This window comes from Pelodiscus sinensis, chromosome 1 (assembly GCF_052426305.1).
Source record: "Pelodiscus sinensis isolate ZL-2025 chromosome 1, ASM5242630v1, whole genome shotgun sequence".
NCBI lineage: Eukaryota > Metazoa > Chordata > Testudines > Trionychidae > Pelodiscus > Pelodiscus sinensis.
The window spans coordinates 214,229,257-214,249,716 of record NC_143052.1 but is presented as its reverse complement, the minus strand read 5'-3'; the positions used below and the strand labels follow the sequence as shown (position 1 = coordinate 214,249,716).

General features: G+C 47.3%; 1 protein-coding gene across 1 annotated transcript in view; it reads left to right on the top strand.

Annotated features, from left to right (window-relative positions):
• PPEF1 (protein phosphatase with EF-hand domain 1) overlaps positions 1–20,460 on the top strand; it is a 60,621-nt gene that overhangs the window by 37,738 nt on the left and 2,423 nt on the right. The window contains exons 7-15 of the mRNA XM_089774963.1: positions 26–192; positions 2,890–2,926; positions 3,416–3,565; positions 5,265–5,588; positions 8,073–8,258; positions 9,417–9,559; positions 10,433–10,539; positions 19,054–19,217; positions 20,148–20,232. Of these exons, the coding sequence (XP_089631089.1) occupies positions 26–192; positions 2,890–2,926; positions 3,416–3,565; positions 5,265–5,588; positions 8,073–8,258; positions 9,417–9,559; positions 10,433–10,539; positions 19,054–19,217; positions 20,148–20,232 (1,363 nt within the window). The remainder of the gene's footprint in view (positions 1–25; positions 193–2,889; positions 2,927–3,415; positions 3,566–5,264; positions 5,589–8,072; positions 8,259–9,416; positions 9,560–10,432; positions 10,540–19,053; positions 19,218–20,147; positions 20,233–20,460) is intronic.

Genomic DNA, 20,460 nt, shown 5'->3' with positions numbered 1-20,460 from the left:
TGCTTGTTTTTGTTTCCTACTGCAGAACGGCCTGCCTTCAGAAGAAAACCCTTACCTTTTTAATGGGGATTTTGTTGATAGGGGGAAACATTCCATAGAAATACTTATCATCCTGTTTGCTTTTCTTCTGGTCTACCCCAACCATTTACACTTAAACAGAGGGAACCATGAAGACTATATCATGAACCTGAGGTAACTTTATCTTTTGTCCTTTTCCCATGCAAGTATCTCATACAAGAACACCTTTTTGATCTATTTGCTACAATAATGATGACTCTAATTCCCACAGGTTTGTCTCATGCAAAACCCAGTGTTTCATATTCTGCATCTTACTCAGCAGAGGGAAGGGTTATTTTTTACTAAATACTTTAAACATGTAGCTGATTCATTTCTCACACCTGACCCCCTGAAGTCAATCAGCTTTGCAGAGCTTTCAAGTGTACTCAGTGGTGGATTAATCACTGGACCAATTGGGCCCATGCCCAGGGACCATAGGAAAATGGGTAACCCCACAGCCTAACTTTGCTGTCTGGCAGGAGCATCAGGCAGGGGACAGCAGGACAAGCCCCGGAACCCAACCCAGCTCCCCAACAGGAGCGCCAGAATGGGAGGAGGGAGGAATAGAGGGCACTTCAGGTAGAAGGGGCAGAGAGGAGCCCTACTTGCTGTGGCCTAGGGCCCCACAAAGTCATAACCCACCTCTGGCTGTACTAGATTTTGAGGCACACTCCATATTTTGTTTGAATCAGGTTGCCTGTTCCACAGCACTGATAAGGCAGCTAGTGTTCCGTGCCAAACACATGCCACTCCCTGTCCAGATATCTTGTTACACCAGAAGAAATGCACTAAGTTGGGAGCCAGGCATGGGTGTTGTTTGGGGAGGTGCAGGGGGGCATTACCCCCAAACAGGTGAAGCATGGGGGGGGAGGGGTCATGCACCATGTATTTCTGCAAGCGCTGAGCTTCCCTGCAGGACTCGCTGTGGTTGACCTGAGGGGAGGGTGGGGAGAAGAGGGCTTGGTCATTCCTATATTTTGGTTCGCAGGGAGCAGATGCAACAGCTTTTCCCATCCTCTGGGTCCTGCCACTACAGCTGGAAACGATTTCTTGGTTCCTTGTGCCTGCTTTACTCTACAACCCTGAGTACCCATAAGGGGCGAGGGGCAGAGCAAGAGGGTGAATTGAGGATAAGAGACAGTGGGGAAGGGAGGAGGGGAGGAAGGGATGTGGAAGAGAAGGGGATACGAGAATGGGCAAGTGGAAGCAGGAGCCCAGCATGTTGCATTTCCTGGGCATCTGCAGCCCCAGCTGGGAGGCAACCCCAGCAGCCCCAGAGCAGTGACATCACTGCAGCAGCCGTGCTGGAGTGGTCACTAGCAGCCGCAGGGGCATCCCCATTATGGCATCGTATCCCACCCAGCACCGGCAGCCCCAGGTACTCCTGAAAGCAGGGGTGGGGAGAACCAGTGAACCAAGGGAGCTAGCTTCAGTGTGCACGTATGAGTGCATGAATGTGCATGGGTGCACTTCTCCCTTCCTCCCCCCAAATATACCAATCAGGCTATGCCTCTGGAGCCAGGGGACCAGGAGCAAATCCCATTTCTATTTACTGCTGCGTGTCAGCATTTATTGATCGAGGAGTCCTTCCACACCTTAGGAGACAGGCTGGCATCACCCTCCTTCACTGTACAAATAAGTGAATTGAAAGGCTACCCAAGGTGATCTCAAGAAAAACTGAGGCTGTGGCTGACCCAAATGTCCATTCAGCCACATTGCGTCTCGGAAAACATGTGCCAAAGCAGTGTTGTTAGCTATCCTGATTGTAACCTCCGGTCTCTCACCGCTGGACAACACTGTTTTCCCAGACACAGGAAGAGAATCCAACCATCGTGATCCCCAGCATTGCCTGCTGCCTAGCAAAGACTTGCTTGACCAAATAGTAAGGGATGGGTTGTCTCCCCCTCTCATGATTTTTACACAGAGGATATATTATTAGCTGAAGTGGTAGAGTGCTATGCAGGAGAGCTGAAGTTCAGAATTCAAACCATGGTGATGTCTATGTGAAAGGATCCTTGTGGTTGAAGATATTTTTTAAAACATGTTTGTTTAATTAGTGCAGTGAGACAATATTCTTAAAATGGGGTTTAAAGTGGAAAAAACATAGATCAATCAGTTATTGTGCGATGTGCAATACAACGGAGATGTTTCACATTATAGTCATTTGTGACATATTTTGAGTGGTTGTATCACATACTGGCAAATTTGAAGGCAGAGAGATGGGACTCTGGGTAAGTCCCTTGCACTGATAGAAAGCAGGACTTTCATCCCCCTGAAATCAATGGAGTCACAATAGTATAAAACCAATGGCAGATCGGAATCTTGCTCTTTGTGAAGCATGGACATGGTTGGTAAGCTTTTGGGAAGAACATAAATGATTTCTCACTGACTTTACTGGAACTCGTGCTCTGTAGTCACTTTGGTTCCTTTGAAAATTCATAAGGCAAAAGAATTGCAAGAAGTTTCTCTTTTGTTAATGGCCAAGAGCCCACCAGTTGCTGTTGTTCTGGGTCCATTAACATTATATAATGGTCAAAACTCATCGTAAGCTTAACGAATCAGAGAGTAGAGAAAAGCCATTTGTACACTATTAAATCAGGAAAATGTCTGGGCGTGTTATGGAAAACGGAAGAGGAAAAGAGGGAATGGAGAATTTCTGGGAGTGACTGTAGTTCTCTTTTTTGTAATTATTTGTTAAAGAATTGCAGTGTTTGCGCAAGCGATAATGGTAGATTTAATGTTTCACAACATGAATCAAAGAAACTCTTTCAGGGTGATAGTAAAAAGTGATCACTCAGAAAGTCAGTTTGTGACATTGTCTTTGTTTTTCAGATATGGCTTCACAAAAGAAGTTATGAATAAGTATCGGGTAAGATACCTTCTCTCCCCCTTTATTTGCTTCCAACATGTGCAAACTTATGTGTGTATCAACAAGAAGGTTTGGTCTCAGGAATATAGGGTAAATACAGAGTACCTCCATCAAGATCAACAGAATTATTTTGGATTTCTCCAGATATAACTGTGAGATTAGAATTTGGACTGCCAGTTTTATTTATATCAAAGAGATGTATGAGGTGAAATAGGAAAAGTTTATAAAGTCAAACAGTAAACATTGGAAAAAATAAACTGAAAAAACAAAGAAATGATCAAGGTAGAATCCAGGGTCCTGAAGTTAAATTTTGGAATGTATATATTCATGCTATATTCCTCAGTTAAACCAATGCACTGAATTATTCCGAGAGATTATTGAAGTCTGAGCAAAACAATGAACTCAAAAGAATCTTCCACATTATTTGCTTATTGTGATTAGCACCAAAGGCTTTAAAGAATGATATCTAATAAAATAATCATTTTACAGTCCCATGGCAAAAAAATTGTAAATCTTCTGCAAGATGTTTATAGCTGGCTTCCCCTGGCCACTGTAATTGACAGCAAAGTACTAATCGTACATGGAGGTATTTCCGACACTACAGATTTGGATTTCCTGAATTTATTTAAGAGAAATAAGGTAAGAGACTGCACTTTTATGGTGTTACCTTTATTCTGTTTGTGATCTCTGAAAGCAGTTTATAAGCAAAAATATTAAGGTAAAGTTGTCTTAGCATTTTATAGATTTAGAGAAGACAGGAGATATTACCTAAAGATAATACAAGCAAAATAGAGGCAGTGATCCATAGAAGCTGCATTAATGTCCACATATACCAGACAAAGCACAGACTTGGTGTAAGGAAGGAAGGGAAACATTTGTGGTAGTGAATGGTGCCAGTGGACATTTTGAGCCAAATCTTCAGCTGGCATTAATGAATGTAGGTCCATTGAGATCCGTGTCTGACTCACTACTGTGCTGGTGCACCACCCGAGGCTCTGACCCGCTGGGTACATTACCTTATTTTAGCACCTCACAGAAGTTTCAGGAGAACTATGAAATCCATCTAGAATGTGAATTTCTTCCTTTTCAATCAAGTTCAGATTTCCTGTAGTGATAATTGTGCACTGGACCCTGAGCTCTACACTCTGATCTGTGCCAGCAGAACTCCTTAGCCTGCGTGGAGTTACTTTATACTGATATGAAATCCCACAGAAGTCAAGGATCTCCCTATTTGGATCCTGTTTCAGGATCAAGCCCATAGGCAGCCACACTGCCCCTTTTCATAACTGAAACGAGTTCAGAAGACAAGAGGTCAAATTCAGCTATGAGATTAAACAGGTGCAACTCCCGCTGTAAACAGTGGAAGTTACTAACACCAAGTCTGTTATTTGCGCATATTAATGCTGCTTCTATGCAACACATAATTGACATGTAGAAATCACCTCCATGGGAGAGTATTGAAAGACTTCAGTAAGAGTCAGGCATTTGTGGGCTGGAATCCAGGCTATGCTCTGGCATTTGTGGTGTTGCAAACTGGTCCCTGGCACAGTTTGCTGTTACTGATATCTAGCTGCTATTTTTTTGCATGCTAAACAGTCTCCACTGGGGACAGCTCATATTTTTGAATCAGTGCCTTCGGTAGATAAGAGCTCTTTGGATGTTGGTCAAGACAGTGGGGAAAGACAGCTTCTGCTCAGATATGTAAGATTCTGTGGAAGAAAATTATAATAGAATCAATTTTATTTTTCTTTAATAAATTGTGTAAAACACATACTTTTTTGGCTAAAAATGAGCTAGTGCAAGTGGATTTCAAAAGAGAATGCAAGGAGCAGCCTGGGCCTTTCCAGAAAAGATTTGTTTTGAAATGAATTGCTATAGCCATCCAGCGCAGTTCCAGCAGAGCGCTAGCCCTAAGGCCAATTCTAAAAACTTAGGGTTATTTAAGGACCTTGTGTCTGATTCACTGCTGTGTTGTAGTTTTATCCTGGTGTTATTCCACTGATTTCAACTAAGTTACACCAGAGTAATGCTAGCATAAAGAGTGGTGAATCAGGTCCATGTTTCCCAGTAAACATTGTTTCATCCTGAGTATTATCAATAAAGGAACAGATTTTTCAACATGGGTATCTAACTTCCAGTGGAATTATGTACCAAAGTATCTACCCTGAGGTCAAGCATCGTATTTGGTAAAAAAGCTAAAGCTCAGCATTTGAATCTAGTTTGTGATGAGTTACTATGGCCTTAAAACAGTTATAGCTGAGAATATGGAGCATATGATGAAATGTGGAGCATCTTTGGCTTTTTTGGATTATACAAGCATCACGAGTCTGTCTTTTAGATGAAGTCTGTGCTGAGACCACCAAAATCAAGCACAGAGAGAAATTATGACCTGGAAAGAAGTGACTTTGTAGAGTATTCTCCTGTAACAAGAGTCAAGAGATGCCCTTCTAAGCAGGATATTGCTGACAGAAGAATGCCCAGACCATCATCTTCATCTAGCGATAGAAGACAATATACCAGTGAGCTGTTGGATGTTGGGGAGCACAAGTGGCTACTTCATGATGGTGTCAACTCTGGTCCACTCCAAGAGAAACAGTATCTAGCACACAGAGTTTGTACGCCAAGGGTGCATCTAGAACTGACAGCAAAGGAATGGAAACAAGTATGTGAAATCAAATACACACTTCTCTAAGAAACCTATCTGTATATATAAATAGAATTTATTTTGCGTAAATAGGTTGTTTTGATTTCAAGATGAATAGAAAAAACTTTCAACTTCAGACATTCTGGGTAGTCAAGAAAGCAAAATCATTATGATTGGATCTACTTTTGCCTTTGGTCATTCAGATTCATTTAAAGACACTTTATTCTACTAAAATATTTTGTGTATTGTAATATGTCCTTTGTGTGCAAACATTTCAGTCCGTTTTAGTAGTACAGGTTGAACCTCTCTAATCTAGTACTCTCTGGTCTGGCAACATCCATGGTTTGGCATGATTTTAGTTAGCCACATGTCCACTTTTCATGGACGTGGCCAAGTTTCCTGCAGTCACTTAAAATTTGTTTATAGCCACCAGACTTGGCTCTCAGTGTTCTGTGCTGCTGTTTAGCTCTAATTTATCCCTAAATGTCTTCTAGAGCCTAGTAAGCAGTGGAGTGTCGGTAATGCTGCTACACAATATTGACATCTCATGGTTTGGCAAATTCTCTGGTTCGGCAACAGTCAGGTCCAGAAGATGCCGGACTAGAGAGGTTCAACCTGTATTTGATGCAGTTGAGTGTCCTTGTATGGTAGGATCTGATAGAACAAAAGGTACTTTAGTTTAAATAGACTATAATTTCACAGTCCTCTGTCAAAAATTGCACCTATTTTGTGAGTACAATGCACACAGGAGCAGAATTGGAAAGCTGGACACTGACATACCGAACAAATCCCAGTTATTTGGGGTTGCATGTTCAGGGCTTGCTTTTTGTTCAGGGGTAAGAAATTTCTTTTGTCATCTTCCCTCTGCTTTTGCCTCGTTTACCAAAGAACAAGATTAAGCCCTCAGTGTATAATAATGTAATGAATTGTGACAACACTATGATCCACATATAATCTGAAAATAGAATTGTAAAAGCAGGTGTGTATTTTCTAAGTTTCTCTTTGGTCAGCCCTCGTAAGCAGGAATGGATGATTATATTGATTTCTCCACAAGCAACTCTCTTCTAACATTAGGAAACCTTGTGACTTAAAAAGGCAGGTCCCTAAGCTAATACAGTTAAGACTGATAAAACTCTAGTGTGGAAATTGGACCATTCTTTTGACATGTGAGTCTTCCAGAGACAGCAGAAAACAAAAATTTTGTTCTCTCTTGACAAGCTATTTCTGTAATTGTTTGAAAATTCAGTGTAAAATCTACCTAGTGATTAAATTTAAAAGCTCAGATGGCTTATTTGTAGTAAAGGCACATAAGTGCTGGAATTCAGGGCATGGGGGTGCTGTGGCACCCCCTGGTTTGAAGTGGTTTCCATTATATGCAGGGTTTCCAGTTTGGTTCAAAAGCTCTCAGTACCCATTCTATAAAAATTGTTCCAGCACCCCTGTAAATGCAAATGAAAAGAAATGTTTTCTAAGTAAAAGGAATGTACTAGTGTCAGGCGGCGCACAGCTGGGGTCTACCTATCCCCCCTTGGTCCCGCCTCCCTTTTCCTCTTGCTCCCCCTCCCCCCGTGGTCCCGCCTCCCTTTTCCTCTTGCTCCCCCCGCCCCCCGGGCAGGTAGGTGGAAGGGACACGGGGAGGGTCCAGCTTCCCCTCCCAACACCACCCGGTCCCTGGGGTGTGCGGGTTATTTCACCAACCCTTTGATGCGCTGCCCCTGCCTAGCAGGACTCTGTGCATGGGGCCCTCTAGGGGACGCGCCCCTCTGGTTTGACGGTCCCTCCCAGTGTCCTGGATGGGCTGCCACTCTCACCGCAGCCCTGCAATGTCACTTCGCCCCTTTCTGTTGTCCCTTTGTGCGCAGGCGGGGGAAAGGGAGAGGGTAGGGGGACCCGGGCCCACCCTCACCTCCTGGCCCCAACCCAGTGCCCTAGGGGGGCGGCGAACACTGACCCTTTAAGGCTGGAGTGGGATTCCGCTCCACAAGTCTCCAGCCCCGTGGGACGAGCCAACTTGGGTTCCTTCCTATCCCTCCCTCTCTCTCCAACTGTGGTACCTGGTTCTCCAGCATCTCCAGTCGGGACGCCATCTGCTTCCCCTGGGGGTGCCACCTCAGCCCGTCGCCCAGCCGCGGGCTGCTCCTCTCCCGGCCTGGGGGTCGAGCTGCTCCCCCCCACAGGTGGACCCGCCGGCTCTTCATCCTGCCGGTCGGGTACGTCCCCCGTCGCCTCCGGCTCTCCTTCCATCTTCTGGAGGGACATCCTCTCTGCCCCCATCCCAGCCGCACTGTCGGTGTTTAAAGCTGTCCAGTGGCGAGGCGTTTGCGCTCCGTCACAACTAGTTTAAGGAAAGAAAGAAAAATTGAGAAGATTATATTGGTGCTTAGTTGTATCTTATTGTGCTTGGGGCCCCTGAAATGGCTGGCATTTCTAAATAATGTCTGAGGTTGTAGCATGTGTTGTACTAGTTGTCAGTAATCATATGCATTGGTTTGCTATTCAAAGGTGGTTGATATTCTTTGGAGTGATCCAAAAAACCAAAATGGCTGCACACCAAACAAAGTTCGAGGAGGTGGTTGCTATTTTGGGCCCGACGTTACTGCCAGGCTTCTTAAACGGTATAATCTGAAGATGCTGATCAGGTCTCATGAGTGTAAACAAGAAGGTTATGAGATCAGTCATGATGGGAAGGTAAGATCCTCATTATAATTTAAAGTAAAATTTTGCTGTGAACGTCACAAGCTCAAACTTAGCAACTAAGTTGAGTGGTGAAAAAGGATAAGTTCTATAAAACAGGTAGTGGGAATATTCACCACTCATATGAGGTTGATTCAAGAAGTTCTTTCTTAGGCAAAACTACCCTCACCTTTGGGAGAAAGGGAAGAGAGATTTGTTAATGACTGCAAGAATGGTGCAATAGCCATCTGTACTTTGAAATCACTAAAAACCTCCAAGTCAGACTAGCCTCCCCTTAGAAAGGTGCATTTTTTTAAAGTGTGTCTTTGTGTCACAGAAAATCAGCTCACTTAAAGGTCTACTGAATGTGAGGACCAGCACTTTGTAATAGAAACATTGTAGAACTTCCTGCAAGTGCTCCTGAAACTTTTGTTTGCATACTGAAAATTTGTCAGCACAAAAGCTATTTAGAGCACCACTGAAGGTAGGAAAACAATCAGAGCTACATTTTTATGCCTGAAATCTTACCCTGGATAAATTCTAGTACTGGGCATTGATAGGGAAGATGTCTCTTCATCATTCCTGTTGCTTATGTTTAAAATTCCAATAAACTTTTTGTAGCTATGCTGTAGTTCATTATTATAAATCACATACATTATTACATGGGTTTGCAACGTGAGGGTCATGACCATTCTCTCCTCCTTTTGTTGTTGCTACATGAGAAGTGGATTTCCCTGTATGGGAAAGGTCAGGAGGACCAACTGTTTTATATGTATCAATGTATACATGTTCCTTCAACTCCTCTTAATAGTTTCCTTCTTTTTTATTTCTCTCTCCACCTCTCCCTACCCCTGACCTGGATAGATAAATAGAAGGGAAGGAGATTCAAAACCATGATTTAGAGCCCAAATGAAATGTTGCTTGTGTTGCAAGAAGTAGCTAAGTGCTATTTGTTTTATAAACTGAAGTCTTCAGGGAATAAATCAAATAGGTAATATTAGAGCTGACATTTTGTTTAGCTGAGTGGCCATTGCAGGCTTATATATTATTATGGTTTTACACTTGATTTATTTAATTTTGTAACCGGTCTCACTAAAACCAGTTTTAAACTTCAGTCCCCAAATGGGGCAGCTTTACTCAATCCCATTGATTTTATCCGTCTTTTATAATCAGGTTATCACTATTTTTTCTGCCTCTAACTACTATGAAGATGGCAGCAATCGTGGTGCTTATCTTAAACTGAATCCTGATTTAATACCTCGCTTTGTGCAATATCAAGTCACTAAATCCACACGCAAACAGACTCTTCACCAGAGGTACAGTATGGATGACCTATCTAATGGACACATGTAAAGTGTATCAACATGAACCCAGAATAGGTGAATTGTTCACATTAGAGGTTACATGAGAGGTTTAATTGTATTTGCATTGTTATTTATTTTACTGGGTTTTCTTGTTTTTAAAACAGATTTAAAAACTAATGTGATAACAGATAAAAGGGTTCCAACAGCTTTAATTTGTTTTTTCAGAGCTATCTGCAGGTCTATAAAAATTATCGAGGATTTAAATTATATAAAACAGCAAATGTAGGATATATTTGGGGCCTGATTCACCATTGTATGACACTATTTCCATATGGGTGTAATACCATGACATAACAGTGGAGTAATACTGCTGTGAATCAGCCCAGGAATTTTGTCAGCATAATTCTGCTGCGCATGGCACTGTAGCCATCTTTGCTAATTTAAAGGACTTATTACTTAAATGTGTAATTCTGCCTAGCCACCAGATAAGCTCAGACAATTCTTTCTGGCTTTTAATGTCATTATTTTGGAAGGGTTCTTTGCACAGCTCCTAAATGGATATTATCAGAGGGGTAGCCGTGTTAGTCTGAATCTGCAAAAGCAACGAAGAGTCTTGTGGCACCTTATAGACTAACTGAAGTGTAGGAGCATAAGCTTTCGTGAGCAAAGACCCACTTCGTCAGATGCATGTGACGAAGTGGGTCTTTGCCCATGAAAGCTTATGCTCCTACACTTCAGTTAGTCTATAAGGTGCCACAGGACTCTTCATCGCTAAATGGATATTGTTTGTTACAGAGGATTGTTAGAAATACTGCACATGGAAAAAATTGAAGGGCTAGAGAATTTCAATCTTTTAATTGTTCTCTCTGATTATTTTCTTCATAGAGTGAGTGTAGTTGAATGGTCTGCACTGAAGTCATTACGAGAGAAACTTTACTGCCGGAGATCGGAACTCATTGCAGCTTTCCAACAGTATGACCCAAATTACACAGGTATTGAAGCCACCCACAACCCTCCTTTCATTTTCAGATAAAAGTAATTGGCTCTTAAAATTAAGTTGCCAGCATTATCAAATGCAGCAATCCACTCTCTCTAAGATGTAGTTAACAGCTAGCAAATATCTGGGGGAATTTGGCAATTTTGCTATGGCTCCAAATGCAACAATTGTAAAATTCCCCCAAAACTAATTATTTTGATATATTATTAGTACGTTATTAGTATTAAATTATTATTATTTATTTGATGTAGGATAGTTTTCTGTGTAAAGACTTATAAACACTGCATAGAACAAACTTCCTCAACACTGGAGTGCATTAAGAGTACAGGAGCTTCAGGGCATAGCTGAGTTAGTCTGTTACAGAAAGAAAAACAACAAATGGTCTGGTAGCACTTTATAGACTAACAAAACATGTAGGCTACGTCTACACTGGCAGCTTCTTGCACAAGAACTCTTCCACAAGAGAGCGTCTACACTGGCATGTGCTTTTGCGCAAGAGCATCCATGCCAGTGTAGACGCTCTCTTCTGCAAGAAAGCTCTGATGGCCATTTTAACCATAGGGGCTTCTTACGCAAGAAATTCATGTTGCCTGTCTACAGTGGCCTCTTCTGGAAGAGCTCTTGCACAAGAGGGCTTATTCCTCATGGGGAGAGGAATAACTCTTCCAGAAGAAGCCCTGTTTTACAACGCTATACTGTAAATTTACTTCTGGAAGAACACTCGTGCAGTGTAGACAGCCAGCAAGTTTTTGCGGAAGAACATATGTTCTTCCGGAAGAAGCTGCCAGTGTAGACGTGGCCATAGATGGTAGCTCATGATACCATCTATATGTTTTGTTAGTCTATAAAGTGCTACCAGACCATTTGTTGTTGTTTTTTTTATTAAGAGTATGGTTTGTCTTAATAATTGTTCCATTTAAGTAGCACAACATATTTTTCAAATGAATGGCATCCACTGAAGAAACTAGAATCTGTAGAACACATGGTGAATGAAGGGAAGGGCAGCAATTACCCATGAAGTCAGTGAGGGTATGTCTACACTACAGCACTAATTCGAACTAAGCTAATTCAAATTAGCGCATCTAGACTTAAAAACTAGTTCGAATTAGCGTTTTGCTAATTCGAACTAGCATGTCCACATTGAGTGGACCCTGAACCGAAGTTAACGCTGGCCGGAAGCAGTGCCGGCAGGGCATCAGATTAGGACTTAGAGCGTGGAGCTGCTGTCTCAGCCTAGCCGAGGGCTGTGCTTAAAGGGTCCCGACCCCCACCCCGGACAGACAGTTCTCAGGGGTTCCCTGCTCACTTGTCTAACTCGATGAGGGACAGCAAAGCAGTCCTGGCTTGGAGTGCCCTGAATGCCCACACTCGGCACATCACAGCACTCGGCCATCAGCCCGGCTGCACTCGCCACAGGATGCCATCCGGGGAGGAGGGGTCAATCGGGGGGCTGCAGGAGAGCTTCCACCCCCAGAAGCCCGCAGAGCCAGCCCAGTCCTCCCCATCGGGGGCTCGTACCCCATTCCTCCCTCACCTCCTTCCACTTACCCATCCCTAGCCCCCCTTCCTCATGTACAAAATAAAGGACACGTGTGTTCAAAAATAGAAACTCTCTTTATTGAACAAAACTCGGGGAGACTGGGAAAAGGAGGTGGGAGAGGGGAAGAGAGAGGGTGGGAGAGGGGAGGTCAACTAAAATGATCAGGGGTTTGGAATAGGTCCCATATGAAGGGAGGCTAAAGAGACTGGGACTTCTCAGCTTAGAAAAGAGGAGACTGAGGGGGGATATGATAGAGGTCTATAAAAGCATGAGTGGTGTGGAGAGGGTGCATAAAGAAAAGTTCTTCATTAGTTCCCATAATAGAAGGACTAGAGGACACCAAATGAAATGAATGGGTAGCAGGCTTCAAACTAATAAGCGAAAGTTCTTCTTCACAAAGCAAATAGTCAACCTGTGGAACTCCTTGCTGCAGGAGGCTGTGAAGGCTACAACTAGAACAGAGTTTAAAGAGAAGTGAGATAAAGTCATGGAGGTTGGGTCCATGGAGTGCTATTAGCCAGGGGGTAGAAATGGTGTCCCTGGCCTCTGTTTGTGGAAAGCTGGAGATGGATGGCAAGAGACAAATGGCTTGGTCATTGTCTTCGGTCCATCCACTCCAGGGTACCTAGTGTTGGCCGCTGTCGGCAGACAGGCTACTGAGCTAGATGGACCTTTGGTCTGACCCAGTACGGCCATTCTAAGCTCAGGGCTCAGGGTCGGAGGTCTCACTGGACCACCTTGATTTTCATGCCAACCTGCTCCTGGGTGGCCAGGCTGACAGCTATCCTGCGCTAGACGGCCACTTTCCTGTGCCTAGTGCGGAGGTCGTGGATGAGGTCCACGATGTCTGCACTAGACCGGGCGGGTGCCCGCCTCTTGCAGACCTGGGCAGGCTCCCGGGAGCCGCCAGCCTGGTCCCGGGAAGAGGCGGAGGGCTGGGTGGCAGCGGGTGGCTGGCTCGAGCCATGCCAGGTGCAGGGTCTGCTGGCTGGGTGCTGGCAGGCTTGCACCTGGCACGGGCACCGTAGCCAGACCGTGCCCCTTTAAGGGCTCCGGGGCCAGGAGGGGGGCAGAAGAGTTTCCCTGGTGGTGCCCAGAGTGGCCACCAGGGAAAGCTGGGGAGGGCTAGCCTCCCACTAGTTCGAATTAAGTGGCTACACAGCCCTTAATTCGAACTAGTTAATTCAAACTAGGCTTAGTCCTCGTGGAATGAGGTTTACCTAGTTCAAATTAAGCGCTCCGCTAGTTCAAATTAAGTTCGAACTAGCGGTTTGTATGTGTAGCGCCTATCAAAGTTAATTCGAACTAACGTCTGTTGGTTCGAATTAACTTTGTAGTGTAGACATTGCCCTTAGCTCTTAGGGTCTCAGCATCTTACAGTTAGTGCTCAACACTTCAGAGGATCAGGGCCTAAATATGCTTGTCAAATGGCTGCTGTTAGATACCACTGGAGTAGGTCTAGAAAATGGTCTTCTGGTTGGCCCTTCATTACTGTATCTTTGCCAATGCTTGTGTAAGTACAAGAAATAAAGCCCTTTTCCGGAGGATCTCTTATTCCTACTTAAAAGCATAGGGGTACGTCTACACTACAGCGCTAGTTCGAACTAACTTAGTTCGAATTAGTTAATTCGAACTAAGCTAGTTCGAACTAGCGCATCTAGAACTAAAAACTAGTTCGAACTAGCGTTTTGCTAGTTCGAACTAGCGCGTCCACACTGATTGGACGCAGGGGGGCATTTAAGGGCAGCTGAAACCGGTTCTGGCAGGGCATCAGGTCAGCAGTTGCTTTGTGTGGCTGCTGTCTGAGGCTATCTGAGGCTCGTGCTTAAAGGGACCCCCCCTGGACAGCCGGTTCTCAGCTTTTCCTGCTTGCTTGCCAACCTCGCCGAGGGACAGCAAAGCGTCGGTCTCTGTGCCCGTCTGTGTCGGTGCTTCCCTTCGGGGGGGCCGCCGCAGGTGGCAACATGGAGCCACGGCTCGCCCTGCACCTTCTGGTGCACGTTCTGGACTTGCTGCTGCAAGCCTGCCAGCAATGGCTCGAGGCTGCCTGGCACCACCTGGGGAACGTCAGCCCCCTGCCTCTCCGCCTGGCCGCCCTGGGGGCCGTGGAGGAGCCGCGGCGGCGCCCCGGCACCGGCGTGCCCCGCCGCATCTGGCGTCTGGACACCAGCAGCGACTGGTGGGACCGCATCGTCCTGGAGCGCTGGGACGACCGACAGTGGACCCAGAACTTTAGGATGAGGAGGGACACCTTCCTGGAGCTCTGCGAGTGGCTCGCCCCTGCCCTGCAAAGAAGGGACACTCGCATGAGGCCCGCCATCCCCCTCCAGAAGCGGGTGGCCATCGCCCTCTGGAAGCTCTCCACGCCGGACAGCTACCGATCCGTCGGGAACCAGTTCGGCGTGGGGAGATCCACTGTCGGAGCAGTGCTCATGCAGGTACGGCGCTCGTCGGCCACCGAGCCGGGGGGGAGGGGGGCTGCGAGGAGGGGATGGGCCGCCCCAGGGACAAAGGGGGGGGCGGGAGGAGGCGAAAGCGCCCCGCACCGGAGGGGTCGGGCTGTCCCGGCCGTACTACACGCCGCCAGGGGGGTTGCTTCCGGGAGTGGGGCGCGGGGCACTGCCAGGGCACGCACGCTCCCAGCCACCCGGGCGCCCCACTGATTGACGCTTTGCTGTGTCTCTCTCCGCAGGTGGTCAAGGCCATCAACCGGGTGCTGCTCCGCAGGGTGGTCCGCCTCGCCAACCCGGATGCCGTCATCCGGGGATTCGGCGCCCTCGGCTTCCCCAACTGCGGGGGGGCCATCGACGGGACGCACATCCCCATCCGTGCCCCGGAACACCAGGCGTCCCGGTACGTGAACCGCAAGGGGTACTTCTCCGTCATCCTGCAGGCCGTATGTGACCACCGGGGACAGTTGACGGACATAAATGTGGGCTGGTCCGGCAAAGCACACGACGCCCGGGTGTACCGGAACTCCTCCGTGTGCCAGCGGCTGCAGGACGGGACCTTCTTCCCCGACCGCCACATCAGGGTCGGGGACGTGGACATGCCCGTCTGCCTGGTGGGGGATGCCGCCTACCCACTGCAGCCCTGGCTCATGAAGCCCTACACGGGACACCTCAATCCCTCCCGCCAGGCCTTCAATAACAGGCTGAGCAGGGCCCGCATCGTGGTGGAGGGGGCCTTCGGGCGACTGAAAGCCCGCTTTCGATGCCTCCTCACCCGTCTGGACCTGGCCGAGCACAACATCCCTCCCGTGGTGGCGGCATGTTGTGTGCTCCACAATTTGTGTGAGCGGAAGGGGGAGGCTTTCTTGCCAGCCTGGATGGCTGAGGCTGACCGCATGGCTGGACACTACGGTCAGCCCCGCACCGCCGCCGTCCGGGAAGCCCAGCGGGGGGCCATCCGGATCCGGGAAGCCCTGCGGGAGAGCTTCCAGGTGGAGGAGGAGGAGGACTGACCTCTCCCTGCATGCCCCACCGGGGCCTTCTTCCACCCTACCCCCCCCCCCCTTCCCCTTTCCCCTCCCTACCTACTGTACAATAAAGACACCTGTTTTTCCAACAAAAACGTCTGTTTATTTCACAGAACTGGGGTGGGGGAGGGAGGAATGAAGGTGGGAGAAGGGAGGGGGAAACCTGGGACGAGGGAGCTGGAAGGGGAGGGGAGGGAAGGGAGGAAGGGAAAGGAAAGCTCAGGGGTGGGAGTCTGGGTGCCTCTCCCGTCTCGCCACACTGCGGGTCCGGGGGCGTCGGTGGGGAATGGTTGTGGAGGGGGGGGCAGAGAGGACAGGGGGTGTGGAGGAAGCAGGAGCGGAAGCAGGAGGAGCAGGAGGAGCAGGGGGAGCAAGAGGGGGAGCAAGAGGGGGAGCAGGGGGAGCAAGAGGGGGAGCAAGAGGGGGAGCAGGGGGAGCAAGAGGGGGAGCAAGAGGGGGAGCAGGGGGAGCAAGAGGGGGAGCAAGAGGGGGAGCAGGGGGAGGAGGAAATGGGAAGCGGTCTAGCAGGCTCTGGAGGTGGCCTCGCAGGGCACGGCCCTGCTCCTCCAGGGCCTCCAGACTCCTCTGGCGCAGCCTGAGGTCCTCCTGGACCCAGTGGTCCTGGAGACGGAGCTGTCGGTCCAGGAACCGGAGATGCCGCCTCTGGTAGTCCTCCTGGTTCCTGGCTGTCCTGCTTGCCCGGGCGCGGGCGGCTGCTGCAGGCGGGGTGGTGCGCCCTGCAGTCCCCGGTGCTGCAGCTGTGGTGCAAGAAGACCAGCGGTCAATTACCCCAGGGGCCCAGGTGTGTGAAACCCAGCTCCCCTCTGCAAGGCCAGGGCCCCTGCAGGATCCCCAGCTGCTGCTCCGTAGTGGGCAAGGCCCAGGCGCACGGTCCCGGGGCTCCCTCTCGCCCCAGCCCCCCGTACACATAAGGGGAACACGAGGGTACTCACAGGTGGACGCCTCCCCGGCCTCTGATGATGCAGGCGAGCGGCTCTGTGGGGTGCCTCGGGGGTCCCGGGTCCTGGGAAGGCTGGCAGCAGGCTCCTGGCTCTCAGAGCCCTCTTCCTCCTCCTCGGTGTCCAGGAGCGGTCCCTCTGCCCCGGGGTCAATCACGTCCCGGGGGGCAGGGACGGCATGAGGCCCCAGGATGCGGTCCAGGGCATGGAAGTGGGGGCAGGCCTCCGGGTCAGCCCCTGGCAGGCAGGCCCGGGAGTAGGACTGCCGCAAGTCTTTAATCTTGCAGCGCACCTGCTCCCGGCTGCGCTGGTGGCCCCTGGCGGCCAGGCTGGCAGCCATGCGTCCATAGACGGCCGCGTTCCGGTGGCTAGTGCGGAGATCGTGGACATTTGAGGCTTCCCCCCAAACCTCGATGAGGTCCACGATCTCCGCACTTGACCAGGCGGGCGCCCGCCTTTTGCGCCCCCGGGCAGGCTCCCGGGAGCCGCCAGGCTGGTCGTGGGGAGCAGTGGAGGGCTGGGAGCCCTCGGATGGCTGGCTCATAGTGTGGCAGGTGCAGGCTGTGCAGGCACGGGTGCTTGCAGCCTTGCAACTGGCACAAAGTGAGTAGCCAGCCCGTGGCCCTTTAAGGGCTCCGGGGCCGGGAGGGGGGCAATAGAGTTTCCCTGGTGTTGGCCAGAGTGGCCACCAGGGAAACCTGGGAAGCCTTAGCCTCCCACTAGTTCGAACTAAAGGGCTACACAGCCCTTAGTTCGAACTAGCTAGTTCGAACTAGGCGTTAGTCCTCGTAAAATGAGGTTTACCTAGTTCGAACTAAGCGCTCCGTTAGTTCGAATTAAGTTCGAACTAACGGAGCGCTAGTGTAGCGCATAGGAAAGTTAGTTCGAACTAACGTCCGTTAGTTCAAACTAACTTTCTAGTGTAGACATACCCTAGGAAAAGAGGGCTTCTTGAAAGTAGGAATAAGAGATCCTCCGGAAAAGGGCTTTATTCTGGAGGATCGCGCCAGTTCTAGACACTTTTTTCCGGCTTTTCCCCAAGCCGGAAAAAAAGCGGCGGACATGTTTATTTAAATCCGCGGGGGATATTTAAATCCCCCGCGGATTTCCCTATTCTGACTTACCTGCTTTGCATGACTATTCCGTTTTATGGGGCCAGTGTAGACATAGCCCTTCAGAAAGCTAGGCCTGAGGGGAACTGTGAGGGCCAGGGTAAAAAGTTAAGAGAGTGGGAATCTCCTCCTTATAGTCTGACAAGTGCCTAAAATGGGTGAAGCCATTGGGCAATGCAACGAGAAACACAAACACCAAGGCTACGTCTACATCGCAGGCTTCTTGCACAAGAACTGTTTTTCACAAGAGTTCTTGCGCAAAAGCATCCATGGCAGTGTGGACACTCTCTTGTGCAAGAAAGCTCTGATGGCCATTGTAGCCTGTTGCCTGTCCACACTGCCTTCTTGTGCAAGAGCTCTTGTGCAAGAGGGTTTATTCTACGTGGGAAGAGGAATAACTCTTGCACAAGAAGCCCTCTTTTCCTATGCTTTACTGTAAATTTACTTGTGCAAGAACGCATGTGCAGTGTAGACACTCCACAAGTTTTTGTGCAAGCACAGTCATTCTTGTGCAGAAAGCCTGCAGTGTAGACGTAGACCAAGGCTATGCCTATACTACCAGGTTATTTCAAAATAACAACTCCTGAAATAACTGTTTTGAAATAGCACGTTCACATTACAGGGAAGCTTCAAAATTAGTCTGAGGCAGGCTTCCTTAATGTGGACACGCTATCTCGACTTAGAGCCCCAGGAAGCACTGGGGAGTAATTACTTTGAATGACTCTAGGGAGTAGTTATTTTGAAATAACAGCAGCCGAGCGTCCACACTAACCCTATTTCAAAATAGCAATTCCGAAATAGATGTTATTCCTCATAGAATGAGGGGTTATTATTTTGAAATATCAAGCCCGTTATTTCAAAATAATTTCAAAATAACGGTCTTGCTGTGTGGATATTCATCTTATTATTTTGAAATAAGGGGAGTTATTTCAAAATAACTCTGTAGTGTAGACATCCCCAGAGGTATCAAGTGAAGGTAAATTTGTAGTTGTACTCTACAGGAGTAGAGATTAAAATCTTTGGGCTTCAAAAATCTTTTCCTTATGACACTATTTCACCCCAATGCCCTTTAAAGTGGAGAACCTAAATGTTGAGGTCATAAACACCATTACCAAGCTAAACAGTCAAGTCACATTTTCTGTGTCTTGTGTTGTTTTGTCAGCTGTTCATGGTAATTCAGCTATAGTACATATTTGCAGGACCTCAGCTCTGTGATACTCCTTTTGAATAAAGTAAGTGCTCAGTATGTAGTTATTTCAAATGTACTGAAACACTTTATTAAATATTGTCTGATTTTTCTGTCAGCATATTTGTATTAGACTATTCTGCATCTCTAGAAAAACATCCACTAAAATTACTAGCAGTTAGGGAGAGTGCATTCATGCATCATTTCTAACTGTGAAACGATCCATTTTGACAGGAAGGATTTCTGCCACTGAATGGGCCTCAGCAATGGAATCTGTTTTACATCTGGCTCTCCCATGGAGGACTCTGCGTTCTCGGTTGGTGCAGCTTGCCCCCGATGGAAGTGTCGAGTATCTTTCCAGTTTTAATGATTTGGAAATAGAGCCACCTATAAAAGAGGTGAGGGAGAAGAATCATAACTGAATCTTAGAGGAACGTGTTCTTGGATGCTTAGGACCAGTTTTTAAAAAATGTTCAGCCCTCAGAATTGGGGCCAGATTTTCAAAATGCTTTTTCCATATTGGAAGCTAAATAAAAGGGTCATATTTTCAAAAAGTTCTAAATAGGAAGTGAACTTTTTTAACATTTGTCCATTTTCTAAAGTGACTGAAGGATATATCTACACCGTAAGCAAAGGTCTGATTGTTGTATGGGTAGTAAACCTTTAATCTAGTTTGCATGAATAATCGTAGCAAGTGAACACATGGTGGTATGGGCTTGTACTTGGACTAGCCACCTGAGTGCAAGTCTGATGGGGACCCTGGATATATACTCAGGTTGTTCGGCTGGGCTGGAGCCAGAGCCTCCATTTATGTAGTTAGCTGTGATTGCTAGATTAAAACTACCATGGGCATGCTTCCTTGTGCTTCAGTCATGTTTCACTTACAGTGTGAACTTACCTAAATAGAAGCTCTGGGTGCTGAGTCCTTTCGAAAGCCCAGCCTGCAGTTGCAGTTTCCTTTTTTTTTTTTTTCCCCCAAAGAACAGCAAGGTCACTTTCCATATTCACCTTAAAGTTTTGTGTCTTTGAGTGCACTACATGCAGTACCCCAGCAGGTTACCTGTGCTTTCATTAACAGTTACTTATTCCAGCAACAATTCTCTTAGCCATCTAGTGGCAATGTGTCTGGCAACTGAAAGACTTACCAATAAACAGTCAGGCAGAAAATCACCTCTTTGAAGCTATGCTAAAGGAGTCTTTTTAATATTTGAAAATGTATGCTTTGTATATTTGTTTTGTTGTTTAGATTTGTACAGTGTTTGTCCTGTTAATCTAAATCAGATTGAGGTATGATCTACCCACGGCATTTAATTTCATTATCTTCATAGGTACAACCAGCTTTGGTGGAAACCCTCTACCGATACAGAGCTGATCTGGAGATAATCTTTAACATCATTGACAAAGATCATTCAGGTATATTAGGAAAATTTCTGCTTACTACTGCAGGTCTAGGAAGCGTATATTTGTTGTTCTAATTTTAAAACTGTTTTTATCTGACTCTTATCCTCCCAGCTTTCCTTCTTGATGCAAAAACCAGAAATGAGTGACTTCTGGTTAATTGAGAGCTAACTAAAGTCTTTTGGTTCAGTCCTGTATAAGGGCTGGGGTCAGGGGCAGCCTGTGACTATAGGCAGACTCAGC